Source organism: Selaginella moellendorffii, unplaced genomic scaffold, assembly GCF_000143415.4.
Source record: "Selaginella moellendorffii unplaced genomic scaffold, v1.0 SELMOscaffold_9, whole genome shotgun sequence".
Classification (NCBI taxonomy): Eukaryota; Viridiplantae; Streptophyta; class Lycopodiopsida; order Selaginellales; family Selaginellaceae; genus Selaginella; species Selaginella moellendorffii.
In genome coordinates, this window is record NW_003314270.1 from 1,812,940 (window position 1) to 1,840,116 (window position 27,177).

Consider the following 27,177-nt stretch of genomic DNA (forward strand, 5'->3'; position numbering starts at 1 on the left):
TCTCGAATCCCGCGAGCCCCCGGATTCAGCTGAAAAGCAACCGACTTTTGAATTTGTTCAAAATTTCTCACACTCAGGTGATTGGCATATCTTTCTCCAGAGAAGCTTATAGCGGGGGTGGTAATATACATTGTTTGATTCTTCCTGCTCAAGAATTTACCTCGTGCTCGCCATCAAGATGTTGCTTTTGTTGCTGCATTTCTAGCTCGGAAGTTTTCTGGGGCGCGTGATCTTCTGGATCTTGAGAAGATTTCTTCGCAGCAGCAGCAGCAGCGGCAGCGGCAGCCATCCGAAGATTGGGCTTGGCCGGAGCTGCTGCTCCTGCTGTTGTGGCCGCTGTCTCACCACCGCCGCCACTTCCGGAGCCACCGTGCACGGACTTCTTCTTGGCTTTGGCATGCAGGCTCGTCAGTACGCTCTGTATATCTTCTCCAAACTTGAAGTGTTTTCCCATCTACAGGAAAGGGATTACTCAGCAAAGGCGATTATCTGTGTAGAGCCTCGATGAAATACCTGTGTCACTAGCGCATACAGTGGTAAAGTGCTGTAACTGCACAGGACTTGCACGATGACTCTACAGAACAAGTGCTGCGGTTAAAAAGGCCAAAAGAGCGCGATGAAACAGATAAAAAAAAAACAGGCTTTTGGGAGTGTCTTACCCAATGACAAGACGCGTGATGACAAAACCAAGATTTTCCATGAAGCAAGAATCGAAACCAAACGCTGCCTGCAAGGCAAGCAAAGCAAACATGCATTTGCTAGTCAGCAACACTGAATAAGATTAGTTTTACCCATATCCACACGAAGAAGGCGAGCTCGAACGCATTCTGTGAAGCAAAGAAACCATTAGAGCAGTCTGAAAGCTAAGGTAAAAAAGAAGGAAGAAGAAGAAAACCTGGAAGAGGACAAAGTGAATAAGATAGAGGATGAGTTTCGGCCGATTAAACCAGAAGAGCTCGTCTCGAAGATTGACCACCACGGTCGACTGGTTCTTTTGCTCTTCCGCAATCTCGACCGCGAGCGCCATTATGATATTCTGTAGCTTGGCTCCAACAACCAAAAGGATCTGCAAGCCCATGAATCAAAAAATGGAAACAAAGGAGAAAATTACAAACCCCCAGCGGAAGAAAGGCAATCCAGAAATAAGTGTGCCATCCTGCAAGTTTTTCACAAATGCGTTTGAAGAAAATTCGAAAGAAATCCAAGCTATACCGCTGACGTTGAGCAATAGGAAGAGCACCACAAAAAACCAAAGGTAGAAACTGCAATATAAATCATTAGTTGTTCCTTGGAACGAAAACAAGAAGAAGAGGTTACCTGATGCCTACAACCTTCTTAAAGTCATCTTCCAGTACCCGAAGACGTACCTATGGAAGTCAAACGAGGGTTTCAAGTTGTGGTTCTGCAAAGAGATAAAAACACAACACTCAAGCTCTACCGCATGACTCGACGACGACGACGATTGCTTGCTTACTCGAATGAATCCCAGGCGGAGTGTCTGGTACTCGGTATATGTCACGGAACGCCCGAACTGTCGGAAGAAGCAAACCTGGAAAGAAAACATCCTCGTTTTGCTACAGATTTTTGCAAAGCTCGAGTTACTTACGATCCAGCTGAGAAAGTCTGATGATATCCATTTTGGATTGGCATGCTTCTTTAGGAATGTGCTCTGTCTGACAAGCTTGCCGCGCTTCTTTATGCCTAGAAGAAACAAAGAAAACAGAAAGGTGAAACACGTCTTGTCTGGAGGACAGTCCGAAACAAGGAAATTTGACGTACTTGGTGTCTCGGTCTGCGGTTCGGCTTGCGCCCTTCTTTCCCAGGCACTCCATCCGTGTACCTGGATTTATTTTTTCTTTAGTGTTTCTTGTTTTTTTCTTTCTTTGTTTGTTCTGAGAAAAAAAACGTACCTTGTATCTTCCTAATATCAGCGTTAGGCAGCTGTAGACTACGTGAACTACGGCCAGCACGAAGATGAAAATGTGTAGCTTGTGAAGGCCTTCTCTGGAAACAAAAGGGACCTTATTCTGCAAGAAAAACGATACAAAGCTCATGGTTTCTCGAAGTTCTAGGCCGTGAGTGATACGAAAAAGAAGGAAGAGAGGAAGAAAAGAAAAGAGACTAGACTAGACTAGACCTTGGCGAAGCACTTTGACGTCTCCGCGGCCTCTTTTGAGGATTCGGATGAGAGCATGCGCCGATTGAGAGCGAGGAGCCTCCGTGCGTGACCAGATGGAGTTTCGGAGGTCCCGTTGGGGGCGCCGTGTGGAGCCTCTCCCGCCAATGTCAGTGTCTTGGTATCGAATTTGCACGGTAGCATATGCTCGATGAAGTTGTGTGGCATGCATATGCTGGCGATCACGGGCTGGAACACCGTCAGGAGCAGCGATATGAATCCCAGAAGCATGAGTTCTACAAACACGCACAAAACACGAGCAAAAGCCACATTTTTTGAGAGCTCGGGGGCTCCGGAAAAAAAACAGCCATACCTTCTTTGATCTTGTCCAGCGCCTGGTAGAGCGATTTCTCCTGGCGCCTGCGGAGGTACTGCACTGACACGCATGTAGATTCGTAAGCCCAAGTGGCCCGATCGCTCGGCCGATCGATCGGCTTAACATTACCCTGCCCAAGTGGTGGATCGCTCGCACCAGGCCGAAAGACGCGAGGACGAAGATCGAGCAAACCAAGGCGACCGCCCATGTCGGAGTGACTTCCAGGGAGCCACCCTCGACATGTTTCTCCTCCTCGGCCATGGCCACCGGAAGAACAAGGAGCGAGAGAGAAAAAAACGAGGGAGAGCGACAAGAGATATTAGCGATCTTTAGCTATGGATGCGAACAAGAAGGAAAGCCGTGTCCCAGCGCGGCTAGCTACTTAAGCCTGCTTTGTCCATGGTACTATTTCTCCCTTCGCTCGTAAGTTTCTCGCTAAGTTCTGCGGTCCAGGTGGAAGTTTGGTGATTTGTTTACATTATTTCCTCTTAAAGTGTTTAGATTCTTGCTGGGGTCGTCTCTTCGAGATATATTCCAAGCAAGGTAAAGCAGGAAACCACTTACGAAGGGAAGGGAAAGCACGCTCGGAGCGCTTCTATAACGTTGCTTGCTCGTTTTCTTCTTCTTCTTTTTTTTTTCTCTCCGTTTGCCAGACTTCCTGCATCGCTTGAATAGTTATAAATACAGTCTAGTTGCTCTAGCCGAATCATGCTCATGCTCACCAGTCGTATGATCACTCAGAAGAAGTGGTGTTACTTGGATTGAGCTCGACCTCCTCGGCCTGGTCATGAGAGTGAGGCTGGCTCGCGTCGGAGTTTTGGATGGAAGGATGGTGCTTGGCTCTGTGCCTGGCTTGGGCGTGCCAGCTGCTCAAAGCATGCTGTACGTGTTCATTGAAAATGGCAGCCTTGTAGTGACTCCCCATCTACACGAGACAAGAAAGTGAGTGCTTGTGCTTTTGCTTCCGGAAATGAAATGAGAATCGTGAAATGCACCTGTGTCACCAGTGCATAAAGCGGGAGCGTACTGTAGCTGCATAGGACCTGGACGATGATCCTGCAGTCGTGAATGACGTGATGCAAAGTTAGCTGGAAAACAAAAGAAAAGAAAAGTGGTCCCTCTTACCCAATGACCAATCGAGTGATCACGAATCCAAGCCTCTCCATCAGACAAGACGTAAAGCCAAGTGTTCTCTGCGTGGAAGACGAGTCAGGAGAAGATTATATAAGCCATGTATGACTCGCTTTACCCAAATCCACAGGAAGAACGCAAGCTCAAAAGCGTTCTGGAATTAAAACGAACGAATATGAGAAATCCATAGAACACTAAGAGATTCAGTTACCTGGAAGAGAATAAAGTGGAGAAGATGCAATACGAGCTGTGGCCTTTTGAACCAGAAAAGATCGTCTCGGAGATTAGCAGTGGCTTCTTCATCATGCTGCTGCCTCACAACTTCTCCTGCTAGGGACATGATCACATACTGTAGCTTTGCTCCAATAACAAGTAGAAGCTGCAAGTACAAACCGAAAATATGATCAAACAAATCGTATGTAAATTCTTACACCCAAAGGAAGGAAAGAGATCCAAAAGTAAGTGTTCCAGCCTGTACGCTAACTTGTCAATTGAGAAGCGGTTTTCTGTATCACATACCTTTGATATCAAGCAGTAGAAACGTGACCACGAAAAGCCACAGTGGACCACTAAAGAATGAAACACTTCTCTTTCACCCCAAAATGTGAAAGAGAAGAGAGGAAGTACCTGATCCCGACAACATCTCTGTAATCATCGTGCAAAACACGAAGAATGTAGCGATGGAAGTCGAATGTTGGCCTCAGCCGGTGCTTCTGTGAATACAAGCCTTCAGAAAACAATTTCTAAACTTTTTCACGCACCTGCAGAAACCCAACACGAAGAGCTGTGTATTCAGTTTGCGTCACAGAGCTGCCAAACTGTCGAGCAAAGCAGACCTGCCAAAACAAAGGTTAGTGTTCGAGATAAACTCAAGCACAGAAAACGGACTCACGATCCAGCTCAAAAACGGCGACGACATGTATCTCGGCTTTGCATGCTTGTGCAAAAACGTCCGCTGTCTATTCAGTCTTGGTAATGCTGGGCCATGCTCCGCGATTCCATGCAACAAATATTATTAAAAACTAGCGCAAAGTGCGCAGCGGAATTTACCTGTTTCTTCTTCAGACCTCTGCGCTTCAATCTCCCACACTCCCCAGCAATGGACCTGACTAAAACGAGTAAGCGAAAACCCAATCCAGACTTGCACACCTTGTATCTTCCAAGTAACAGTGTAAAGCAACTATAAACCACATGAACAATCGCCAACAGGAAAATGAAAATGTGGAGCTTATGCAAACTGGACTTGGAAATGAAAGGAACTTTACCCTGAACATGACCAGCATCAATCCAAGAGGCTATCACTTAAAATTCAGCTCACCTCGGGGCAATTGAACCTGCTGATCTCGTCAACTTCGGCCTCCGTTTCCTCGCACGGGATCATACGCCGTGTCGGCGATCTGCAAATGCGAGTCACTCCATCTCCGAAAGATGCGAGCAGGAGAGACACAAAGCCAAGAAGCATAAGCTCTGCATGGAAATGAACAGCATTTCTTGTACAAATCGGTGACTAGAAACAAACCTTCTTTGATTTTTTCGAGTGCTTGGTACAACGGTTTGCTTCTCGATCTCTCTTCCCGCTGCTGCAGCCACTGCAAAATTCAATTGCAGCATCAGAGCAAGAGAAAAACAGATCACCGAAAGAAAGATCAAGTATTACCTTGCCAGTGAAGTGAATGGATCGCTCCAAACCGAAGGACGCAAGAACGAAGATGGAGCAGACGATGGCCACAGCCCATGTCGGTGTCACTTCTAAGCTGCGATCCTTCGCTTCCTCCATCTCTGAATTTCTTTCCTGTCCTCTTTTTTTTCCTCGGGAAATGTGTGAATGCTTATACAACTAATAGTCCAGGAGTTGTATGACCCCGTGACGTCACTACTTAGAACTTACCCGGAGAAACATAAGTTTTTTGTTCATGAATCAAAAGCCTCCTCCTCGAAGGCATCACACTGAATTCTAAGAAAGTCCGATCAGACCACCTTCACCGGTTTGTTTCTTCATGTACTCATCAGACAGTCGCATCTTTGTCACCATTTTCTGTTCCTCGACTAGAGAGGTCCCGGCTTTCAGTAGACTCGTGAGTGTTTGCTACAAAGGGTAGCAATCAAAATCCGTTACCTCAAATAGATATAAGTACCTCAGGCGGATTGAAATCAATGGTTTTCTTTTTGCTCTGGCGAAATATTTCGTTGAGTTTCTCGGGACCACCATTAGATTCCAGCCACTGCAGGCAGCACTCAGCAGCATAAGAGCCGTAAGGAAAATGAAGTCAAGACTACCTTCCACAATTCTTCGTCACATGCTCTGGACTTTAGAGCACCGTAGAAGTCTAGAGCTAATCAAAGATGGTCCAAATCACGTCGTCAATTTCCACGAGAGCGACCCTTACCTTGATTAGGAAATTTGTCGACAATAGTTTCGACGTCCACGCGTGAAAGACCGTCTTTGGAGTACATACGGTAGACAATATTGATCAGATCCTCTCTACTTGGTTGCCTGCGAAGTAGATCAGAACCAAGCAGTGGTACACAAGCCCAGCGCAGTACACATACCAGTAAAACTTGTCCATTCGACCATCGCGAATAAGCGGCGCCCAAAGAGTCGAGAAATCGTTCCCCGTTACAATAATTGGAACCCGCTTGATAACGTCTCCTTCCCGCCAATCTTGACCAACGCTAACTTGTGTTGGATTGTCGGCCAAGTTCATCAGCGTACCCACCACAATTTGATTGTTCACTGTCATCTGGGTGTTTTCTGCACCGTGAGTCAAACCAAAATAAACTTCCCCTGACAACAATTTGCACTTGCCTACCAAATCGCCCAATGCCAGCATCAATATCGTTGATCATCAGGCAGCTCAGTTTTCCCTGGTACAGAGACGTTAAAGAGTGCTTTTGTCCAGTAAGTCGCAGCACGTACCTGATTTTTTACAACTTGTGCAGCTGTTCTGTAACGATCCCTGATCAAGCGTCCGGGTTCACCTGGGATGAAGAACGAGAAAAGCTTAGCTTCCCATACAAAACGCATGAACTCACCAGCTCTTTCCGACTCCATTTCTCCCGCAGACATGATGACAGGCTCCACTCCCATGGCCTTAAATATTAGCTCGGTCTGGAAAGTCTTTCCTTGCCCTTTACCACCCCATACACCTGTATCATTTGTGAGTGAAAGAAATAACGTACTGGGAAAATGCATACCGAGGATGAGAGGGACACTAGTGTCTAGCTGCTCGGCAACATAATTTTTGACAATGTGCGTCACTAGAAGGTCATATCCATTAGCTCCGATTTCGGTCACAAGAATTTATACACTCACCTACAGCATCCTGTAAGTCCTTGTCAGAACAATGGTACGAGTCAAACGACACAAGTGACATACCAGAAATGCCGGGGCTATATAGTAGTCTCCTTGCAAATGCTCGAACGAACGTGTGACTTTCTGCCTGTAAGCGAACACAATATCGGCTGGGGAAAACAACACTTCAGAGGACGAAGAAACAAACGAGCGTCAAAAGCTTACCTTCCTTTCCAAGAAAATCACCAACAAAAACGCTATCGATCATCCCTTGACGTGCTCCGACGGTGATGTTCATATTATCGGCCTCTTTTCCAAGCCTGTAGAGATAATCTTCGCCTACAGAATCCTTGGCAGTCCATGATGAAGGCCCCAGCCTCTCCTGCACCGGTTCATTTTCCCTGGGTGACGACGACGAGCAGGAGGGACTTGAGTATGATAGTGAAGAGCGAAGACTCGAAGCTCTCCTTCTACAAAAGTGGATGCCTGCTGTAAGATGCCTGTGCTGCTCATAATTTCCCATCAGAAACGCCGAATATCCTACCATCCCGGCCATTCCACTAGTGCTGCTGTAAACCCCTTGAAACAATGCCGTGGTCATTGAATTCCTTCCTCCATTTCTAGCCACACGAGAGCTCGCCTCTTTCCAGTAAATGACAAGATTAAAATCGTAACCCACCTGTACTGCTCCTCCTCTATATACCGAGGTCGAATGAAGGTATACACTCAAAATCTTCGTCCATCTGTTGTTCTATACCTGCTTGGGTACCGCGTAACCGAGATTGTTTAGTAGCTTCAGCCTCCAGTGCGTCAAGATCTAGATCATCAAAGAAGTCGTCCGCGATTGGCTCGTGGCTCGGCCCAGCACCTGTACTAGCTTTCCAAGGTTCCCTGTTCTCCATGCCTGTCCTGCAACTAATGCCGTTTGATACCTCCACATCAGTCTTCACTGCTGCGTCTATCGCGTTATTTGACGGGCCTGCTCCCGTATGAAAGCTCAGCTTCCTCTTTCTAAATTCCTTCGTGCTGCACTCGACTTCTTCTTGCTCGTTACGTGTGTGCAACTCGGGCCGTGGCGGTAGTAAATTAAACGTGACGGACTTTTTACCACTGTCGGATGCAGGAACCGATGGTGGATGAGAGGATTTTTCGGATGACTTGCATAGGCTGCTAGAAGTAGGAGTGCTGCCGGAATGAAGGGACCGCATGTAAGCCAAGGCTTCAGCCGGGGACTGTGAGAGCAGGGATCGTCTGTAAAGATGAAAGTTCAATAAAAGAGTGGAACATCACACTTTCAATAGACCTGTAAATCGCCATCATATCCACAGAAGCACCGCTACCGGGACCGCTGGTATGGACATTGTCGTCAATGAAACTATCGCTACACGTACAATTTTCTTGATCAGTGTCAGGAGAAACTTCCGCATCCGAAGAAACTCTACAGCGAAAAACAATTAGACAGCAAACAATATAAGGAAAACATACTCGGCCTCGTCATCAATAAAATGCCGAACGGCTTCCTTTATCTGTTCCTTTTCTGAAAGATGAAGCAAGTTGAGATTCAATCGGCGGATTACGATATGTATATTACCTGTATCAGTCGCCCGATTTTCATCTTTGAAAGTTGCCAAAAGTGGCAGAAGTTCTCGTCCCCTTTTAAGCCGTTTCAAAGGACGAGGCTTCCTAACTGCGGAGGGAAGTTCACTACTAGGACACTTCCAGTCTTCGTTACTGCTGTTTCTGCCACTTCTCTGGACACGAGCCTCCGAAGGCAGTCTTGTAAAAATGGGACTTTCAAAGATTACTTCCGCCTTTGCGATGTCAGGTGTTTCTGGCACGAATTCCACCAGTTTCGGACTTTCACTTATTGGCACCGGAGACGCGTTATGTGTGCTTTCTAGCTGCTTGCTATCGGGTGCTCTTCCGAATAAATCAGGTGGTGAAGATACCATCACGTACCCCTCATTTGTGATGGAAATGGCACCATTGGTGAAGTAAAAATGATGGTTTGGCGGAGAGCTTTGTTCTGGAGCAGGATGTAAAGCTTCTGCTGGAGCATTTTCAGCACTTGCGTCTGCAAGTGATTCATAGGGATCTGGATGAAATGGATAGTCTTGCCAGCCCTGATCACCAGCATGGTCAAAGACCGCGTCTTCGTCATTTTTGGCTACCTGCAAAACAAAACTTACTCCAGCCATACACTCAACATATATGTACCTTATCACTTTTTGAAAGCGGCAGTTCAGGGTGACTGTTATCAACGGCATTTGAAGGCGGGAGTGTATCAATAGCGTTCCGAGGTGGCAGCTCACGCAGCTCACGCAGCTCTTGCAATACATCAATAAGCATTGAGGTGGTCCTCGAGGAATGTTTAACACTGTGAATAGCAGTAGCAATAAGCTGGTTATTCGGAAATGCAATAAGCGATGGACTCCAGATTTCCTCCTCCGGTGACTTGAAGTACTTTGACAGCATCGCGCTCTCGTCTGCTGTAAGCTCGGCAATCGGATTAAATGTTTGAGTTTTGTCTTGTTTCGCTTTGCGAAAACGAGGCACAAATTTCTCAATTGTAAGCTTTGTCATTTGTAACTGTGGTGTAAAGGCATGAGGAACCTGCATGATAAAGAAATGTTATAACATATAGCAATTAGGAAACATTTACCATTCTAGAGCTGGCATGAAAGTTGAAGCTTCGTAGCCCACCATTCATCATGTGCTTGCCGATAGCTTTGCCTTTAGCTTGTTTGTTCAGATAACCTTGAATTTCTGTTCCCTCACTAGCCAAAACAAGTGCCGTCTGTTAAGGAAACCAGTATATCATACAAAAGCTAGAAAAAGGATATCCACTCGGCCATCACGTTTTCGGCCAGTTCGTCCCATGCGTTGAATCATCCTCAAAGGAGAGATATTGGCATCAAAACAGATAACCAGATCCACTTCCATAATGTCGAGCCCTTCTTCACCAATACAGGTAGCGACTATAGTGTTGTAACCACCAGCTCGAAACTTCTGAAATGCTACATGTCACACAACTTTCATGTTTCCAAACAAGAAGCAGACCTGAAGGACTTGCTGCTGAATCTTTTGAGATTGTCCTTTAGAAGTTTTCCCTGCAAACAAGTTGAGCATCTTATAGGTAGATATGAAACTAACCAGAGCTTTGCCCAACAAACTCCATAGCTTTTACGGGACCGTTAATCTTGCCTAAGCACTCCATTATGTCCCTAAGGCAAGCATATCAGGAACAAAAAGAAAAGTTCTGAAGTTCATACTTTACGCTCTCCCTGAAATTAGTGAAGATAATTGCCCTTGTATTCCCTGAATTGTCAGCACCTGACGGTGGAGAGGGAGTTAACATGTTAATAAAAAAGCGATCTTCTTACCGAAGTGAGCCAAGATAATTTCTTCCATCTTATCAAGCTTAGGACTTGGAGCACCGTGATTTATAGTCTGCTGCATTAACTGTTTAACATGAAGCAACTTTTCATTTCGACCCATCATCCGTGCAAGTAACCTGTTACAAAGAAATTATCAGTAGTTAGAAATATGGCAAACTGTCGTACCCTTGCTGCAATTTTTGTTGAAGCATTTCAAATGCTGGTTTTATACCGTGACTAGAAAGTAGCTTGAGTATGTGGCATAACGTTATACCTACTCCAAAACACCCTTCCAGTTCACCAGTTTGCCCTTGAGCAAGAGATACTGGAGGAACTTGTCGAAATTTCTCTCTCGCAGTGAGAAATTCATAGGGAGTGAGCTGGCACCAAAAAACATCAGAACAAGATCATGACGAATGAAAACTGTACCCTTGCAATATCCCTGTTGTAAAACACTCCATAGTTACAGAGTTTTAAAACTACTGGCTGGAGGATATCTGAAAGCATGTCTCTGAGCTTCTTCGATTCTGCATTCAACGGAACCTACAAATAAAATTGTGAAATAGCATCGCGTCAGCTTCTCCAATTTCCAAGTAGCAAAATCATACCGTAATAACTTCGAGCTTCCTGTCGTGCGTGTACTGGCTCACGTCGTGATCATACTCGTCACGGTACTCCAGGCAAGATATATTTAGATTATCAACGACAGATTGTATGGTTGCATGTTTAGCTGCAGCCAAAACATTTCAGGAAGTAAAGGCGGATGTTTCTATAACTTACATCCAGGTGTTGCCGTCAAAGCCAGTATTCGCAACACTATTTTCGCAGCCATTATCTGTCTGTGATACGTTAGCACCGAAAACAAGAACAAATTTTTTTAACAATATAACCTCTCGGACAGCCACACAATACGCGTAATTTCCAAGAGCGCGATGAGCCTCATCCACAACAAGGCAGACAAGTTGTTGTAGTGGGCAACTACCTGTATTCGGCAATCGATCAAGACGAAAAGAAAAGCGAGAAAGGATACTTTACCAGACTTTATGTCTTTTTCAAGAACTTGTGGTGTAACAAAAAAGACCCGCTTGCTTTTCCAAAAAGCTGCTCGTTGCGAGGGATTAATCTGTCCTGTCATATCTATCGTCAACGCCTGCAGACAATTTCCACTGTAAAGGCCATCACAACTAGCAAACGTACCTGAGGAATGCCCACAACGTTGTGACAGGCTTCAATTTGCTGAACAACCAGTGGCTTCGAAGGAGCTGTAAACACAACCTTTCCTACGAGAGAGACATCACCTTGAGAATCAAAGGAAGAAACCATCCGAAAGCATACCTTCCGGAAACCATCGGTAAAAGTTGTACATCACTACGGCGGCAATCAATGTCTTTCCAAGTCCGGTTGGCAGTGAAACCAAGGTGTTCGTAAAGAGCGCCGTCTTTGCAATAGAGAACTGATACTCCCGACATGGAACATTTTCTGCGCAAAGATCAGAGATAAAACAGGTAAACAACACAAAGAAAACGCGCAAGAAGACGAATCAGAAAGGATTTCAAGTAATTGTTGGTGAAGGAAATAACTCGGAACTAAAAAAGAAATCGAATTGAAGAGAATGTATGAAACAAACCTGGATACACCCAAGTAGTCGCAGCAACGGGATCAATGGGCACTTGTATCCCTTCCACATCTCCATCTCTAGCTTGATTTTGCTCACCACTATTCGCCCGTCCTCTAAAGAAAGAATCGAGTGTTTGCTGTCGCCCAGCTCGATGCTGCGCCTCAACATTTTGCTTGCTCTGCAAATACCCGGCCTCCACATTCTCCACCTCCGTCACGGCCGCCGCCCAGTCGATACCCTGGCCGATCCAACCAGGGTCTCAAGCGAACAACAAGAGGAAGAACACACTCACATCATCATCAAAACCTGCCGCATTCCCAGGCAAGGGCATTCCACCGAGCCGATCCAGACGCGTTCATGCGATCAGCTGATGGAATCCTCGCTCCCGCGGCATCCTCCAACCCTAGAGCGCTCGCTTGGCGGCAAACATTAGGGCTTTTACCATTTCTTTAATAGCTTGGTTTGCTTAAGTATTCTTATTTGTTAATCCAACTGATCAAATAGAATTTATAATTATAAGTAATTTATAAACACAAGATTATATCAATTATTAAATGATAAAATAAAAAATAATATACTAGAAAGGGTTTAAGAAAGTTTATAAATTATAAATACAAGATGTGAGGGCCAAGTGTACGGCTACGATGCCGTATACTAATATTAGCGTAGTGGATTTTGGTAGCCGTCGGATTGGTTTCAATCCGGACCACTCGCTCCTGTATATAAGCTAGGGTTTTTGGGCTAATTAAAAGGCACATTTCTGTATTCCCTTTCCATATTCCATGCACTCACAAAAATAGATTTTTTTTCTTATGTTTTTTAGATTGTTATAAGTTTTGATGAATAAATGGTAGAATATTTTAGAATATTCAAATATATTAAAGTATATCCACCACACATTTGCTTAAGTAAACCAAAAACTTTAAAGAAAAGAGGAAGAGAGATTTCTCCATGTTTTCATCCTGCGATTAGAAGCGAGCTTTGGTTTGCCAGGCCGAAATTGCACACATGATCACGTCCTTCCACCCCAGCAGGACCCAATTCTCATCCCTTCCACACCGAAAGTGCTCGCTATACTTGTATCCTCCCCACGTAGTCTTCATCCTCTCGTAATCCTCGTCCTCGACCGGGAATGGCTTGAATCCAGCGCGCTTGGCCCTCACGTCCCAGGTCTTGTACTTCTCCGGCCGCTCCACTTGATCCAACCCATCGCACGCCACCACGTTCATGATCACCTTCTGGAACGTCTTCTCCATCAAGCTCCGCTGCTCCAGATCGTCGCTCAACCACGCGTCCATGGACTCCATCTTCGCCGTGTAATACTCGAGCGCCGCCTCGAACTTTGGGAGGAAGAACGGCGAGCTCATGGACGAGTTCCCCACGGTCATCACCACCAGCTTGGGGCTCATCTTGCTGATCCTCTCGAACAGAAGCTTGCGAGGATTGTTAATGGCGACCCACTCGTCCTTCATGTTTTGCAGCCTGCCGTTGGAGTTGACGACCAGGAACTCGTTCGAGTGCGTCACCGGCTGGACCGTCTCCCAGGAGTTGGACTGGATCGAGCAGAACTCGAGCTGGACACCGTGTGATCTCGCGTACTCGGTCAGGCGCTGCCCCGCTTGTGTCGCCTCGGGAACCATTGGCAGATCGATCCCGGTGATCTTGAGATGTGGAGGACCTTCCGGACGGACGCTCAAAGCCTTGATTAACGACGGCCACTGGTGACCGCAGAAGATCCCATAGTCGACGATGTGGACTCTCCTCGCTCCAGCGCAAGCTCGGAGAATCACATCGTTGGCGAAGGTGTGGATCCTCGAGGAAGGGAGGCACGCGATCCGGCTGCCCGAGAGAATCCTCCTGGTGGTCATTCCAGCCACCAGAGCCCTGTATGTCTGCGGCCCTGTTCCTGTCACCCGGGCTACCAGCGCTTCGATGAAGAACATCGCAAGCCTCTCTAGCGGAGTCGACTGTGACCAGACCACTTGCCTGAGATCGCTTGCCAGGGCGTAGAAAGCCGCGAAGTCCTTGGCTGCTACGGCTCGAGCACACTCCATCAAGCACCACTGTATATCTACAGTCGGAGAATTTGGGGACTCGTCGATCACGCCACTGACGAAACCTGCGTCGCTGGGTGAGCCTGGTGAGTCGCTCTCCCTGGAACTCTCCCTGCTCGAGGAAGAAGGGGAAACGATTGCCGTGAGCTCGTCCAGCAGACCTTGGTAAGATCTCTGCGGAGGAAGAGATTCAACCTCGTCGTCTTCGTCCATGAGCATTCTGGACAGATAGGAGAGCGTTGGATCGTTGGAATCAGGCGACCATTGCTGCTCCGTGTAGAAACTAGCCGCTGGCTCGAGCTTTACCTCGTGTTGCTGGAGAACCCTTCTCAGCTTGGTTACCAAATCCTCCCCCAGATTTCCCATCCGCGCCAGAAACCCTGCAAAGACAGACTCTTGTGATCCAAGTCTAACGCACGTGGTGGAAACAGCCTTGATCGACGTGGTAGCTGAGGTGGACAAAAATAGCCACGTGGCAGATTCTAGGAATCTTCAAAATCAAGGAGACAGCAAAAGTTAAATGGGAAATTAAAATTTGGATAGAAACTGTGCCAGAAACATGGCACAAGGTATCATTATTGAGCTTGGAGGATAACAAGAGGGATGGGAGGTTAGGCTAGACTTTTTTTTATTTCCACCTTTAAAAAGAAGAGAGTGTTCTTTGTGAGGAATTTACTTTGGATTGTGATTCTAGGACCACTATACAGTTAATATCAAAGATTCCCAGCCCAACTTAAAAACTGTGGCAATTTCTCCATCCCAAGCATGAAGCTGTTAAAGGATGTCTCCAACAAGTTAAAGTAATCTGGATATAAAGAAGCTCACTACCCTCTGTTTAATATGGTCTCAGATGTTCTAATATTTAAAACCTTATCTATGACTTTTCCTGGTCTAAATCAGGTTCTTAATCATGGGTTAAAAACCTTGTAACAATTGCTTCTATTTATCTTGACATAATTTATCTATAGATAAAATATTCAAGCAGCATAGCAAGTTTTATTAAATATTTCAAACATATACAATATAAAAGGTTTAGAGATTTATTTTATTCGATTGTTTATAGAAGAACAATTTACAGATCTTTAGAATTTTTATTATATATTATATATTCTATATATTTTTAGTCTTTTGGTGATATCAATATAAATTAAATTCTTTATATGTGATACAAATACCTTTAACATTTAACATAAATATGGAGGGTTTAGTTTCCAAAACTCTTTACCTTCAAACATTGCAGAATATATTTTTATATTACAGCTATTTTGAACAGTAAGATAAAATATATCTAACTCTAAACATTTCAATTCTGGAAAACAATACTTATTAGAATCCCAAATAGCTTTGTAATTGTTGTATAGAACTAGATTACCATCATTTTGTAATTTTAATTTACAATATATAATATTACTTTGTGATGTTTCTGAATTCCAAATTTTATCCTTAAGATAATAAAGAACTAAAACACAATTTGATTCTAAAATCAAAATAACTTTACCGTTTGAAGAAGTTAGAAAATCACCAATATAAATTATTGATGGACTAATTACTGTACTAGATTTAAGTTGGCATAAATAAGTATGGTATGAAATTTTAGTTTTCTCAAACAACTCTTCTTTTGGTTCTAATTTATATTGTATAAAGTAATTAGGATTTTCATTTTCAAAGGATTCACAAAGATTAATTTTAAGTGTACTGATAAATGGATTTATAAGTCTTTCAAAGCCTTGAATTAAGTTTGTACCCTTTGTAGTGCCTTGTGTGTCAGATGTAGAGCAATCATCTTTTGATTTCATAATAATTTTAACAATTCCACATGAAACACGAATAGATTTTCCACTTGAAAATAACTTAGAATAATCTTTTTTTTTATAATCTATTTTTCCTATTAGTCTATTGATGATACGAATTACTTTATCCATATCCTGTGGATTTAATACGTTAAATTTTCCAAATTTTGGAGAGTATGCAATAGCACTTTGAATTAATAATACAAGTACAAATATTAAAGATACTAACTTCATTTCATTTAGATAAGATTCAAATTTTAAAAAACTTAATTCATATATAATATATAGCCAAATTAAATTTAAATTTAAATAAATAATATTTATAATTAATATAAACTTTGTAAAGCCACTTGCTTATACTTCAGCCTACCTAGGTATAAACAATAAAGCATCAATAAAGCATGTAACATGTGGACATATATAGCTACAATGCCGTATATTAATATTAGCATAGTGGGATTTTGATAGCCGTCGAATTAGTTTCAATTCGGACCACTCGATTTTGTATATAAGTTATAATTTTTGGGCTAATTGATATACACATTTTTTATATTTCCTTTCCAAATTCCATGCACTCACATTAGTAGAAGTGAGGAGCACCTTTAACTCACATTGGTGGAAGTGAGAGGCACCTTTAATTATCCTTCAGGAATGCTTGGATTTGGGATTTTGGTTTAGATCTAACTTTTATACTGTCTAAATCTCTCTTTCTTTCTAGCTTTTTTTATTTCTTTTCTTTTGCTTTTTCTTTTTCATTCATCTTCATGGCAAAGTAATAGTCTCTTCCTCTTTTAACTTTGACTTGATGCTATGTGATTGCAATTGAATAACCAAACTCAATTGATAGTAGTATTCATGACATATGGTATAGCTTTTCCTACTTTTGGTGCTAGTCCTCACGTTCGGCTAGAGTTATTTCGTAGGAATCCTGAGGATGATGTGTACTATTGGCTCGATCATTTCACAGTGATTGCTATATATCATTCTTAGGATGATACTTGATGTTTGCATGAATTTCCCATGTGTCTCTAAGGGACAACACTGAAGTGGTACAATGGTTTGAGGGTAGCCACTCATGGGGATTAGAATATTCTTCTAAATGTCTTCAAATGTGCATTCAAACATGTTGATGATTTTGATAATGCCTCTTAACAATTGCATCATCTTCATCAAGGGCCATCAGAGCCAGTGATGCAATTTGACATTCATTTTCGAAGTTTCTTACTTCGTGCATGTAACTCACATGAATTTAAAGCTAAACTCCAACCCCATTGTACTACAAAACAAGGGTCCAATAAAATCCTATGAGCACCAGCTCTCTATATCTCGCACTTGCACACTAAATGGTATTAAATGGTGTTTGGCACAATTTTGGTATATCAGTGGCTTAACGTAAGAAAGAAGGTACCCCATCGACTAGAGTGCCGGTGCGACGTTGAGGATTTTGGCTCATGCTTTGCTTTTTGCTCGAAAGTTCTAAGTTTTGGTCGTGGTTTGCTCACATTGTCCTTTCAGCATTGGATTCGAACGAATGGCGGAAGTTTTGACTCTTAGAAGCAAAGCCTATGACTCACAACACGAGATGTTACAGGCAAGAGGAAAGAAAAAGTGGAAAACAAGACGATGTGCTAATGTTCTTTATATAATTTTGTTGTCCAGGTTTGCCTTGGATGACGATGCACAACTGGGTCTTAACGTTGCTTCGTGCCTCTTGACAAAGTAACGGAGCTGCTAAACTTTATGACGAAGATCCGTGAATTTTTCTTTGCTTTGCAAGGCTGCCATGGGTAAGAAAAAGGATGGGAAGCCAAATGCGATCATCAGACCGTATGTAAAATTGTTTTACGCTTGGAATCACTGTAACTCGTGCTTCGTGCTGACAAATATACGCCCATAAGTGATCTAGATGTTCATGGTCACTTCGATTTACTTGTGAAGGTATTGTGTTCTTTGCTTGGGCTTACCCAAGTTGGGTGCAAAACAAGGAGTGATATAACCTAGCAAAAGCTAAACTAATGTTTTAGGTGGTCAGACATACATTTCAATCACTATCCCTATTATATATTTGAAACCCCCTATAACCCCCCTTAAGAACATACACTTTGGGCTTTCCCCCCAAGCCTCCTTTAGTACTAGTCTCTGGGATAAGTTTGAAATTTACAAAATATAGAATGTTCTTAGATTGCGAATTTAGACATGGGATGAACACCATTATGTTCAAAACAATCTCTACATTCCATAGATATGCAAAATGAGTAAAATTTAAACACTTTTCACAAATAACATTTGGGACCAGAATGAGACTGATAGCAAGGGTGTTTGGTATGCATGGTAAGTTATCATGTAGCAATATTAAGGGACTAGACTCAATATGCGAGGGTTCTTGCTAAGCCAATACAAAACAGAGTAAAAAAGAATTAATAAACTGAGCCAAATATGCTTAGCTAAATAAACATTTAGGAATTCCTTTTTTTTGCTCATCCAGCTAAGTACAAATGCTAAATCCAGTTTACTAACACTTGGACAAGAGGGGTTAATAAAGAAAATTAGCAATACTGACTTATTATTGTCATAGCAGTAAGAAAAGAGTGTTTATAAAGACTGACCAACAAGTATCTTTCAATACCTAAAGTCATATTTGCAACACTCTGCCCCCCTTATTAAAGATTGATATCCTTTCTCTTCTTGGAATAGGACGCCACAATCCTCGCCTCCAAGGTAAGAGAAGAGTTCTAACATAGAAAATAAAAAGCAATTTTTTTTAAGATTTCTTTGCTAGGATCCTTAAGATTAACCCATGCTCAATCCCTTGCCATCGTATGGGCAAGGAAGGCTGATCAATTTCATTTGTAGATGCCCAGAAGTAGCACCGGAAGAGGGTGTAATTTTGAGTCGCAATGAAAGGCGAGGCAACCCATATGTATGGATTTCAGTATATTGTCGAACCAGCTAGCACTGGAAAGTCCACCATGCCACTATGAGATACCTTTCTCAAGAAGGCCACCACATGATTTTCCTTGATGCTCAAAGGCCCTGCAAGAATCTAGAAGCAACTTTGTTATAGAGCCTTCCGCAAGAATTCCTTGCTATGGCTAACCTTTCAATGATTTTTGAATGTATGGCCTTTCTGATGCGTTTGATAGTAAGAGCTACGATTGTAGTGGACGGTGGCAATGTGATTTCAACAAAGAGTGGTGCTACTACTTTGCTAGATGGCCTTGTGAATGTTTACAATGTAGTATTTTGTGCTTCGCTCTTCAATGAATAAAATGAAGTGATCCATAATCCCAAAAACTCATTTTATTGAGTTGATAGATTATGCATGTCTTTAGTGAGATCAAAATCCAAAACTGGCAGAGATTTAAATTCTGTTTAATGGGTTAGAATATTTTTTATGTGATTAACTTTATTTTTAATACTTTATGAATAAAATAATCAAATTTACCTAAACATATTCTTTTCTATAAATTATTATAATCTTTGAATATTTTAGGTTAAAATTAACTTTTATAATTTACTTTTAACAGTATTTACAAATATAATACAAAAATTATATTTTGTACAAATGGCCTGTCTAAATATCACTAAAATATATAAAATTCAACACCAGATGATTGTATATTAAATGTGGGTTGACTCAGTTTTATGAATGTGTAAGACCATGATTAAAACTTCAAATGTTAATAAAAAAACATTACACAACTTTAACAATAAGAGTACATATTATATTTTTATATATAGCCTTAGCTATTTACAATCTAGCTTATTATCAGAAAAAGCTACAATAATATATGTAGTAGTTGATTAAACAGCGATATTTTTAAATCTTTTTACTAACTGCAAATATAGTTTATTAGTACATAATACTATGGAATATAAAATTTAAATTTATAGTTTTAATATCATATATATTTACAAATAATTATTTTCTTGTTTGGAGCTGGGTAGTAATATATTAATGCTCCTAAAAACTTATTGTTTTATTTTCTAAGTAAAACGTATAATTAATTAATATGTTGTAGTAATTAAGTCTCTTTTGTTTGATAAAATCATAATAAGTCTATCCCAAGTAAAAATATAATTTACATATAACATATTATTGATAATAGAAACTTATTTTTACTTTTTTCTTTGTCAGGTTTTTTTTAAAATATATTCATATTTCCAAATAATAATTTGTATATAATATCTTTATTAATGAATATTTATTCCTACTTATGCCTAGAAATATATTTCGTTCTGAATATTTTTATTACCAAGTTTACAAAAATTAATTTTTCTATTCATTTAGCATTTTCTAGGCATAATTCCCTCAATCAAAGTGGAATACAATATTTGTTATTTTAATACTATTCCAATTTGGTTTTTAATAAGCAAAAGCCCTAAAATATTTATAGGGGTATCGTATATTATAAAATCAAAACAATATTTTATTAATTACATGTTGGGCAAGTGCTAGATATATATAAACAAGATTACATCAATCAATATAAAATCATTAAAGAGAATCAGCATGCAATACAAATACTTACACAGTCAAAATTTTATAAGACTTGAGCTTTAGTCTCCCAAGCAGACATTCCACACAAGATTACATCCTTCCACCCAAGCAACATCCAGTTCTCATCCTTTCCACACCCAAAGTTTTTGTTGCAAGCATAACCTCCCCACTGTGATTTCATCCTCTCATACACCTCTTCACCTACTAGAAACGGTTGAAATCCAGCTCTTTTTGCTCGCGAGTCCCAGGTCCTGTATTTGTCTGGCCTCTCCAGTTGCTCCAGGCCATCGCAAGCCACAACGCTCGTGATTGCCCTCTGGAACACCTTCTCTACTAAATCGCGATCACCAATCGAATCCCAGCCCAGCCATGCGTCGAGGCATTCCATTTTTGCGGTGAAATGCTTCAGCGTCTCGTCAAACTTGGGAATGAAGAACGGCGAGCTAAACGAAGCGTTTGACACGCACATCACGAAGACTTTGGGCCTCATCTTGTAGATACTCTCGAACAAAAGCCTGCGAGGATTGTTGACGGAAATCCACTCGTCTCTCATATGCTGAAGGCTCATGTTGGAGTTGACGACCAGAAGTTCGTTGGCAAGAGTTACCGGCTGAACAGATTCCCAGGAATTCGACTGGATCGAGCAGTACTCGAGCTGTACCCCGTTGCTCCTAGCAAAGGCTGCCAAACGTTGCCCGGCCACAAAGGCCTCGGGCACAGTGACAAGATCGATGCCTGTGATCTTGAGCTGTGGAGGACCTTCCGGACGTACTGAAAAAGCCTTGATCAAGGAAGGCCACTGGCGACCGCAATGAACCCCATAGTCGATGATATGAACTTTGTTGGCTCCTGCGCAAGCACGCAATATGACATCGTTGGCAAAGTTGACTACTATTGCGAACAGCGGCAGCCTCGCATCTGCCACTAGCATTCTTGAACTAATTCCAGCCGAAATCGCCCTGTAAGCTTGAGGCCCTGTCCCTGCTAATCTGGCCGCAAGCGCATCAATGAGAAAACGAGCTACCTTCTGCAAAGGAGTTGATTGCAATGCAACTGCATCCCTGATGTCTCTTGCCAGATCATAGAAGCCTGCAACATTGTTTGCAGCTACAGCTCTCGCACACTCCATCAAACTACTGTGAATGTCTGTAGTCCTCCCCAAATTTACCTCAAAGCCGGATGATTGATCACTACCCTCTGTCGAGCTATCACTGCTTTCACTAGGAGAAACAATTGCCGAGAGCTCGTCGAACAAACCTTGAAAGGAAGGCTTTTGTTGCTGCGCCGAGTCAGCTTCTCCTTCCCCTTCGTCTTCCAGCAGCATCTTGGACAGATAGGCCAGAGTATCTCTCGAATCATGCAAAGCATCGCGCTTGGAGTAGCCGATCTTAGCAGCTGGCTCGAGCTCTACCTGATTCCTGTAGAGAACTCTCCTGAGCTGCGAGACTAGATCCTCGCCCGCCGCCTCCATGTCGCCGCCAAGAGACCTGAAGTAAAAAACCATAGAACTTGTGAAGCAAAGCCACAGATTAAACACTAAGAGAACACGTGAGAGAGTGGAACACTAGAAAACAACAAAAGTGGTTACCGACACTTCACCAAAAACTTTCCCAGACAACAGCTGGAAGAGACCTCCAGCAAAACCTTAGCTTGGAATATAAACAAAGGAAGAACAACAAGAACCACAGAAGAAGCCGTGACGAGGAACAATGATCCCCTAAAAAACAAGATCGAAGCCAGATATGATCGCGCGCACTGAACGGGGACCCAGCGCTTCGCGGAGCGTAGGAGCGCAGCTCGACAGTCGACAAACCCTAGAGCTTGAAAATATTTCCCCCAATTTGCTACGACCTAGAAGCAAAGCCGTTCTTCCTGTACCAAAGTGGGGTCTTAGGCTAGATTCCTGGGTGGATTTTCGCAGAAATTCCACTGCCAAAAAGAGCTCTCTTTCCTCTCACCTCCATTTAGTTCTTCCCTCCCCAAGGACGCACAAAGAAAGGCCCCAATGGAGGAGGGCAGCAAGAACAGCAGGCGCTACATTCTCGCCAAATGGGCGGGATTCGTCTCGGCAATCTGGGTCCAGGCGATCGCCGGCAACAACTATGGCTTCTCCAATTACTCCGTGGCGCTCAAATCCATCGGCGGCTACAACCAGGTGGAGCTCAACAATCTGGGCGTCGCCAAGGACGTCGGCAAAGCCCTAGGCGTCGTCGCCGGCTTGGCCTCTGATTTCCTCCCCCCCTGGCTCATCCTCTTGATCGGCTCGCTCGACGGCCTCATCGGCTATGGCGCGCAATGGCTCGTCCTCAGCAGGAGAATCGCGCCGCTACCCTACTGGCAGGTCTGTTCCATTCCTTGCCCTGCCTGGCTGGATACTTTGCTAGGAATGGTAGATCGCTCCCTTGTTCTTGCTCGATTTCTTCCAATCTGTCCTTCCTTTTTGGATCTTTTGCTGGAATTCTAATGCTTCTCTCGTTCTTGCGCTTTCGATCACTCTCGTACGATCTCGCTCCTGGCAGATGTGCGTGGTGCTGTGTATGGGCGGCAACAGCACGACCTGGATGAACACCGCGGTTCTAGTCACCTCCATTCGCAATTTTCGCTACAATCGCGGCCCGGTGGTGGGGATTCTCAAAGGATACATTGGCCTCAGCACCGCGATCTTCACCGTGCTGTGCTCCGCGCTCTTTAGCAACGATCCGGCCAAGTTCGTGCTCCTCCTGGCGATCATCCCCTTTGCGGTGTGCATCGTCGCCATGATCTTCCTCCGCCCGGTGGCGCCTGCCAGCAGCAAGCCCGAGCAGGAGGAGGAGCGCCGGGGCTTCTTCTTCCTCAACTCCATGGCCACGCTCCTCGGCGTCTACCTCCTCTTCTACGACTTCCTCAAGTTCTCGGGAACCATCGCCGCGATCTTCTTGCTCGTCCTCCTGCTGCTCCCGCTCTATCTCCCGGCCAAGCTCCTCCTCTTGCCTCGCAAATCGATCCCCCAAGATGTGGAAGCGCCGACAGGGGGGAATCTCGATCAACCATTGCTACAGCAGCAGCAAGTACAGGGGGAGCAACCGGGGCAATCCTCGCCCCCCTCGATCGATAAGGACGATCTGGCGAAGAACCGTGGAGAGCGGATCATCCATGGCTCTCCAAAGCTCGGAGAAGATCACAACGTGCTCCAGCTCGTCAAGAGGTACGAGTTCTGGCTGCTGTTCGTGTCGCTGCTCTGTGGAATGGGATCGGGCACGGTGGTGATCAACAATCTCGGCCAGATTGGCGAGACGCTGGGCTACAAGGATGTCGGCACCTTCGTGTCGCTCACTAGCGTGTGGGGATTCTTTGGCCGCATTGGATCGGGTCTCGTGTCCGAGCACTTCCTCAGGTATGGATAGAAACTTACGAGTTTTTACGAGTGCCAAGTTCTCACGAGTGTTTCCATACGCGCAGATCTTCCGGAGTGCCACGGCCGGTCTGGCTGGCGGCCTCGCAAGTTCTCATGATCGTCGGCTTCGTGCTGCTCGTCTCGGCGCTCCCCGGCTCTCTTTACATCGGATCGAGCATCACCGGCCTCTGCTACGGCGTCCGTCTCGCAGTCACCGTCCCGACCGCGTCCGAGCTCTTCGGCCTCAAGTACTTCGGCCTCATCTACAACATTCTCATCATCAACATCCCCCTGGGATCCTTCCTCTTCTCGGGACTCCTGGCGGGATTCCTCTACGACTACGAGGCCCAGAAATCTCTCGGCGTTGTCGCTAGCGCTGCTCCCTCGATCTCCAACCCCGGATTGTGGAATGGTCTGCTCCAAAGCTTTGGACCTTCCGGGAGGGCGTGCCTTGGAACGCGATGCTACAGGCTCACGTACGTGACGATGATCGGCATTTGCGCGCTGGGGTTTATCGTGGACACGGTGCTGGCATTTGTCACCGTGCCGCTCTATCGCAAGCTCAAGAACACGTTCGCGATCAAGAGCCGGTGATCCGCCACCTTTTGTTTGTATGATGTTTACGGTCAAGAGCCCTAAAAACAGAGTCCCTCCAATTGCTAGGACGAATGCCACCAAAGGCGATCGTCACCACTGCATTGAATGGAATCAGAGCAAGATGATTGACATGAGGGGGGGCTCACGCCCATGGCCTGGGCCATGTCGTACAAAAGCCGCGCATTGTTCATGAGATACTCCTCTTCGTATACTCCCAGTGTCACCATTGCTTGCTGGAGCCATCGATCGTCAATCACGACAGCGCAACCGTCAATTGCATATCGCGCAGCCTCAGCTTCCCGATCCTGGGCGATTAGATGTGTGATCGACATTTCTTCCGCTTCATGGTCGATGTGATCGTTTCTTATCACCATCACTTCAGGCTCCAATTGCGACGCCTCTGCGCGGTCCCTGTCGCTGCCCGGGCTGACATCGATGCTGGAATTGGAATTGGAATTGGGCTGTAGCGATTGGTGATCTTCTTCTTCCTCCTTGGAATGATCGTTGAGAAGAAATTGGTGTGGGAAATTGAGCTTGTGGAGAGGGCCGTGCGATTCGACCAGCGCTTGATCGTATGCCATCGCCGCGCTCTCGGGGCTGTGGAAAGTTCCCAGCCACAGTCTCTGCCCGTCGGGCCTGCAGAACTCTGCGACCCATTTGCCAAAGCTTCGCAACCTCACGCCCCTGTACTTTTTCTCCTTGCTCCTTTCAGAATTGCTATGGCGCGACATCTTCTCCAAAAGCCTTGGAAAGCTCTCAATCTTGTCTATAGCTGCTACTCTTCTGGACGTCCCAGGAACTCCAAAACATACTCGAATCATAGAGTACAAATACACTTCGATGCTAGAAGATCTATCTCGAGCTGCTCCAGGTTTTTGGGCTTCCAAGCAGGTATTCTTGAGAGTATACGTACGTAGAATGCTCCGGTCCACACTGAGATATGACGCAGTCGCACAGGACCAAGCACACAAAGGAGCGTAGAGCGTATGTTTTGAATGACCGTTGACGTAGGCCGTTGACCACGTTTCACAGAGTTGACTTTGTTTAGCAAATCGCCTTCTGTGGCAGATCAAACACTTAGAAACATCCAAACTAAAAAGCTCTTACGTGTTCTAGAAGAACTAGGGGAGTCTAGATGGCAAGAAAGGGTGATAGTGGTGGCAGCACCAGAGCTTGGTGGCGCATTAGTAGGGCAACCAGTGGCAATCTCATGCATCCTTGCTGCTGCTTTATCTGCAAGAAAAAGAATATATCTTGTAACATGCTTCTTTAGGGGTTTGTGATGTGGAAAGCTTGCTTAGAAACGTACCACATTCACCAGTTGTAATTTTGAGCTTCAACACATTGAAGTGTAGCCCATAACTCCATTCAAATAAATCTAGATCCAAAAAGCCAACTTGTTCCTTCTCCGTCCACCTTGAGCGAGAAAGGGAAGAACAAGATTAACAGAACCATCTAACAAAATTAGAGGTATTGGTAGTGGCTCGTGGTATCTGAGATCTTCCAAAGATCATGAAATGTGTGTCGACAACAACTCTCCTTCTAAGGCGCAGCATTTTAGGGTTCCTTTGGGATGTTTTCCCTCCTCTTTCCCTGGAGCAGTAGCATTGCCACCGGCAATGCGAGGTATGTGCATCGATGTGGCTGTGCGGCCGAGAGCGCTAGCGATGTAGCCTCCTCTTGTCCGGAGGATTTGGCAGCGAGGATTGCCGGCATTTTGCCAAATGCGAGGCTAAAGAAGTCGCTCGAAACGCGCAAGCTGAGACGAAGCGTGGGCATCGATTATGGCCTGGAGAGGACGGGAATCGCTGTGACCTTCTGTGGCTTGGCTCCTCGTCCTCTATCGGTGATATAGAATTCTTTTCTTTCGTAGTTTTTTTTCTCTCTGTCTTGTTTAATAACACTTCGGTTTCTATCCTTGTTTAAAACAGGTGAGCAAACTCAAGGGTGACAATCTCATCAAGAAGCTGCTGTCTGTTGCAAAGAAGGAGGTAACAAAGGCGAAATAGATGCTTTCTTCTTGATACATATTTTCTTCCAAACTTGTAGAAAGCTGATGAATTTATAGTTGGATTGCCGAGATCATGGGACGCTCAGGAAACTGAGCAATCAAACAAGACACGCACTTTCGCGGGAAGGCTTGCACAGTATAGTGCTGAAGAGTAAGTAAAACTGGTGCATATTTGCCCTGATTTCTTGTGATCGTCTTCAGGGGTGTGAGAGTTTTCCTTCACGACGAATACATGACATCAGAAGATGCGCTGGAGTTTATGATCTACAGGTTAAGCTATGCACCCGTTACATGCCGGCTCACAGAAAAGCACACTTTGCTTCCAGGGGCAGCACCAAGAAATCACGAAGGCTCGAAGTAGATGCATATGCAGCTGTGGTAGGCATCCCGAATCAAGTGACCGCGTAATTGCTAATTTGTCAAGGCTCGTCTCATGCAGATTATTCTACAAACATATTTTCACAACGACGGCCGCTTTGCGCAGCTGATGGTCCCCAAACGTGGGGAGCTCCAAGAGACACTCTGCTCCAAATATTACCAGAGGTTGTCTCAAATTGAAGAAGACGAAGACGAAGATGAAGACAACGAGGAACTGTAAAGATTTCGTTATTTTTGCCCCTATGAGTTGTCTACGAGTTCAATAGCTCCTAAGCTATGACAGCACGCGCCGGATACTTACAAGACTATCTTATTCTGTGATTGGAAATTATCGCCAAGGTCTCCGGTTTTTACTTCTAAGTTATCATATTTTGGACAGGCTTTAAGCGAATTTGTCGATCAGAGCTCTCTGTAAGAAATTTGGCTTCCATTTTTCAACTGAGACTCACTCCCAGCCAACAAAGACTGATACAAGAGACCAGAGCCACATCTTCAGTAAATAATAGTCGTGTTAAAAGAACTGGACATAGCTGGCTAATTTCCTCCCAGTAATCATCTTCTTC

The 27,177-nt window shown here is 44.3% G+C and overlaps 7 protein-coding genes and 1 pseudogene across 13 annotated transcripts; 2 read left to right on the forward strand and 6 right to left on the reverse strand.

Annotated features, from left to right (window-relative positions):
* Positions 1 to 30: 30 nt before the first annotated feature.
* On the reverse strand, positions 31 to 2,774 carry LOC9630956 (annotated as a pseudogene).
* A 178-nt stretch (positions 2,775 to 2,952) lies between these two features.
* LOC112345558 (MLO-like protein 1) lies at positions 2,953 to 5,423 on the reverse strand. 3 transcript variants are annotated; one of them, XM_024672584.1, is made up of 16 exons: positions 5,281 to 5,423; positions 5,143 to 5,212; positions 4,942 to 5,090; positions 4,773 to 4,889; positions 4,674 to 4,728; positions 4,516 to 4,601; positions 4,385 to 4,459; positions 4,251 to 4,336; positions 4,143 to 4,192; positions 4,055 to 4,095; positions 3,835 to 4,002; positions 3,742 to 3,777; positions 3,618 to 3,685; positions 3,488 to 3,548; positions 3,215 to 3,417; positions 2,953 to 3,150 (listed from the first exon to the last, which is right to left on the reverse strand). In XM_024672584.1, the coding sequence occupies exons 1-15, from the start codon at positions 5,398 to 5,400 to the stop codon at positions 3,226 to 3,228; spliced, it is 1,374 nt and encodes a 457-aa protein (XP_024528352.1). In that variant the 5' UTR covers positions 5,401 to 5,423; the 3' UTR covers positions 2,953 to 3,150; positions 3,215 to 3,225. The 3 variants fall into 3 exon arrangements, with proteins under 3 accessions (XP_024528352.1, XP_024528353.1, XP_024528354.1); XM_024672585.1 differs by having other exon boundaries at positions 2,953 to 3,158; XM_024672586.1 differs by lacking the exon at positions 4,773 to 4,889.
* A 93-nt stretch (positions 5,424 to 5,516) lies between these two features.
* Positions 5,517 to 7,605, reverse strand: LOC9630957 (ribulose bisphosphate carboxylase/oxygenase activase, chloroplastic). Its single transcript, XM_024672587.1, has 12 exons — positions 7,141 to 7,605; positions 7,000 to 7,085; positions 6,937 to 6,946; positions 6,819 to 6,881; positions 6,657 to 6,770; positions 6,541 to 6,602; positions 6,434 to 6,488; positions 6,174 to 6,375; positions 6,011 to 6,117; positions 5,901 to 5,956; positions 5,759 to 5,845; positions 5,517 to 5,709 (listed from the first exon to the last, which is right to left on the reverse strand). The coding sequence occupies exons 1-12, from the start codon at positions 7,514 to 7,516 to the stop codon at positions 5,578 to 5,580; spliced, it is 1,350 nt and encodes a 449-aa protein (XP_024528355.1). The 5' UTR covers positions 7,517 to 7,605; the 3' UTR covers positions 5,517 to 5,577.
* LOC112345554 (DEAD-box ATP-dependent RNA helicase FANCM-like) lies at positions 7,455 to 12,325 on the reverse strand. Of its 5 annotated transcripts, XM_024672565.1 has the most exons (22): positions 12,203 to 12,325; positions 11,920 to 12,148; positions 11,628 to 11,771; positions 11,490 to 11,572; positions 11,328 to 11,442; positions 11,183 to 11,274; positions 11,073 to 11,127; positions 10,901 to 11,022; positions 10,722 to 10,835; positions 10,479 to 10,672; positions 10,299 to 10,429; positions 10,188 to 10,248; positions 10,069 to 10,139; positions 9,976 to 10,025; positions 9,759 to 9,924; positions 9,578 to 9,705; positions 9,133 to 9,528; positions 8,507 to 9,086; positions 8,401 to 8,452; positions 8,219 to 8,353; positions 7,595 to 8,166; positions 7,455 to 7,535 (listed from the first exon to the last, which is right to left on the reverse strand). In XM_024672565.1, the coding sequence occupies exons 1-21, from the start codon at positions 12,239 to 12,241 to the stop codon at positions 7,611 to 7,613; spliced, it is 3,513 nt and encodes a 1,170-aa protein (XP_024528333.1). In that variant the 5' UTR covers positions 12,242 to 12,325; the 3' UTR covers positions 7,455 to 7,535; positions 7,595 to 7,610. The 5 variants fall into 5 exon arrangements, with proteins under 5 accessions (XP_024528333.1, XP_024528335.1, XP_024528332.1 ...); XM_024672567.1 differs by having other exon boundaries at positions 7,512 to 8,166; positions 11,328 to 11,415; XM_024672564.1 differs by having other exon boundaries at positions 7,512 to 8,166.
* A 433-nt stretch (positions 12,326 to 12,758) lies between these two features.
* Positions 12,759 to 14,349, reverse strand: LOC9630958 (scarecrow-like protein 14). Its single transcript, XM_002967883.2, has one exon. The coding sequence runs from the start codon at positions 14,328 to 14,330 to the stop codon at positions 12,879 to 12,881; it is 1,452 nt and encodes a 483-aa protein (XP_002967929.2). The 5' UTR covers positions 14,331 to 14,349; the 3' UTR covers positions 12,759 to 12,878.
* Positions 14,350 to 20,229: 5,880 nt separating this feature from the next.
* On the reverse strand, positions 20,230 to 21,842 carry LOC9630959 (scarecrow-like protein 14). The gene has a single exon (XM_002967884.2). It carries the CDS (start codon positions 21,757 to 21,759, stop codon positions 20,299 to 20,301), a length of 1,461 nt encoding a protein of 486 aa, XP_002967930.2. The 5' UTR covers positions 21,760 to 21,842; the 3' UTR covers positions 20,230 to 20,298.
* Positions 21,843 to 21,872: 30 nt separating this feature from the next.
* On the forward strand, positions 21,873 to 24,321 carry LOC9630960 (protein NUCLEAR FUSION DEFECTIVE 4). Its single transcript, XM_024672576.1, has 3 exons — positions 21,873 to 22,596; positions 22,775 to 23,628; positions 23,694 to 24,321. The coding sequence occupies exons 1-3, from the start codon at positions 22,261 to 22,263 to the stop codon at positions 24,220 to 24,222; spliced, it is 1,719 nt and encodes a 572-aa protein (XP_024528344.1). The 5' UTR covers positions 21,873 to 22,260; the 3' UTR covers positions 24,223 to 24,321.
* A 1,446-nt stretch (positions 24,322 to 25,767) lies between these two features.
* LOC9630961 (putative pre-16S rRNA nuclease) lies at positions 25,768 to 26,995 on the forward strand. The gene is made up of 6 exons (XM_024672597.1): positions 25,768 to 26,071; positions 26,157 to 26,216; positions 26,275 to 26,387; positions 26,438 to 26,506; positions 26,563 to 26,614; positions 26,676 to 26,995. The coding sequence occupies exons 1-6, from the start codon at positions 25,799 to 25,801 to the stop codon at positions 26,832 to 26,834; spliced, it is 726 nt and encodes a 241-aa protein (XP_024528365.1). The 5' UTR covers positions 25,768 to 25,798; the 3' UTR covers positions 26,835 to 26,995.
* The last annotated feature ends 182 nt before the right edge of the window (positions 26,996 to 27,177 follow it).

What these genes read in the sequence shown, in the direction of transcription:
- LOC9630957 (XM_024672587.1), bottom strand. Translation starts at nt 7,516, where the DNA reads ATGACCACGGCATTGTTTCAAGGGGTTTACAGCAGCACTAGTGGAATG. An exon ending in CACAAGTTGTAAAAAATCAG is followed by an intron (nt 6,489 to 6,540) that starts GTACGTGCTGCG and finishes TCTCTGTACCAG; the next exon opens with GGAAAACTGAGCTGCCTGAT. An exon ending in CGACAAATTTCCTAATCAAG is followed by an intron (nt 5,957 to 6,010) that starts GTAAGGGTCGCT and finishes ATCTTTGATTAG; the next exon opens with CTCTAGACTTCTACGGTGCT.
- LOC112345554 (XM_024672565.1), bottom strand. Translation starts at nt 12,241, where the DNA reads ATGCCCTTGCCTGGGAATGCGGCAGGTTTTGATGATGAT. An exon ending in GACTACTTGGGTGTATCCAG is followed by an intron (nt 11,772 to 11,919) that starts GTTTGTTTCATA and finishes ATCTTTGCGCAG; the next exon opens with AAAATGTTCCATGTCGGGAG. An exon ending in TTCAGCAGCAAGTCCTTCAG is followed by an intron (nt 9,925 to 9,975) that starts GTCTGCTTCTTG and finishes GTAGCATTTCAG; the next exon opens with AAGTTTCGAGCTGGTGGTTA.
- LOC9630959 (XM_002967884.2), bottom strand. Translation starts at nt 21,759, where the DNA reads ATGGTTTTTTACTTCAGGTCTCTTGGCGGCGACATGGAGGCGGCGGGC.
- LOC9630960 (XM_024672576.1), top strand. Translation starts at nt 22,261, where the DNA reads ATGGAGGAGGGCAGCAAGAACAGCAGGCGCTACATTCTCGCCAAATGG. An exon ending in CGCCGCTACCCTACTGGCAG is followed by an intron (nt 22,597 to 22,774) that starts GTCTGTTCCATT and finishes CGCTCCTGGCAG; the next exon opens with ATGTGCGTGGTGCTGTGTAT. An exon ending in GTGTCCGAGCACTTCCTCAG is followed by an intron (nt 23,629 to 23,693) that starts GTATGGATAGAA and finishes CCATACGCGCAG; the next exon opens with ATCTTCCGGAGTGCCACGGC.
- LOC9630958 (XM_002967883.2), bottom strand. Translation starts at nt 14,330, where the DNA reads ATGGGAAATCTGGGGGAGGATTTGGTAACCAAGCTGAGAAGGGTTCTC.
- LOC9630961 (XM_024672597.1), top strand. Translation starts at nt 25,799, where the DNA reads ATGTTTTCCCTCCTCTTTCCCTGGAGCAGTAGCATTGCCACCGGCAAT. An exon ending in TGTCTGTTGCAAAGAAGGAG is followed by an intron (nt 26,217 to 26,274) that starts GTAACAAAGGCG and finishes CCAAACTTGTAG; the next exon opens with AAAGCTGATGAATTTATAGT. An exon ending in CTGGAGTTTATGATCTACAG is followed by an intron (nt 26,507 to 26,562) that starts GTTAAGCTATGC and finishes CTTTGCTTCCAG; the next exon opens with GGGCAGCACCAAGAAATCAC.
- LOC112345558 (XM_024672584.1), bottom strand. Translation starts at nt 5,400, where the DNA reads ATGGAGGAAGCGAAGGATCGCAGCTTAGAAGTGACACCGACATGGGCT. An exon ending in TCTACTGCTTGATATCAAAG is followed by an intron (nt 4,096 to 4,142) that starts GTATGTGATACA and finishes GTTAGCGTACAG; the next exon opens with GCTGGAACACTTACTTTTGG. An exon ending in TCCACTTTATTCTCTTCCAG is followed by an intron (nt 3,778 to 3,834) that starts GTAACTGAATCT and finishes TTTTAATTCCAG; the next exon opens with AACGCTTTTGAGCTTGCGTT.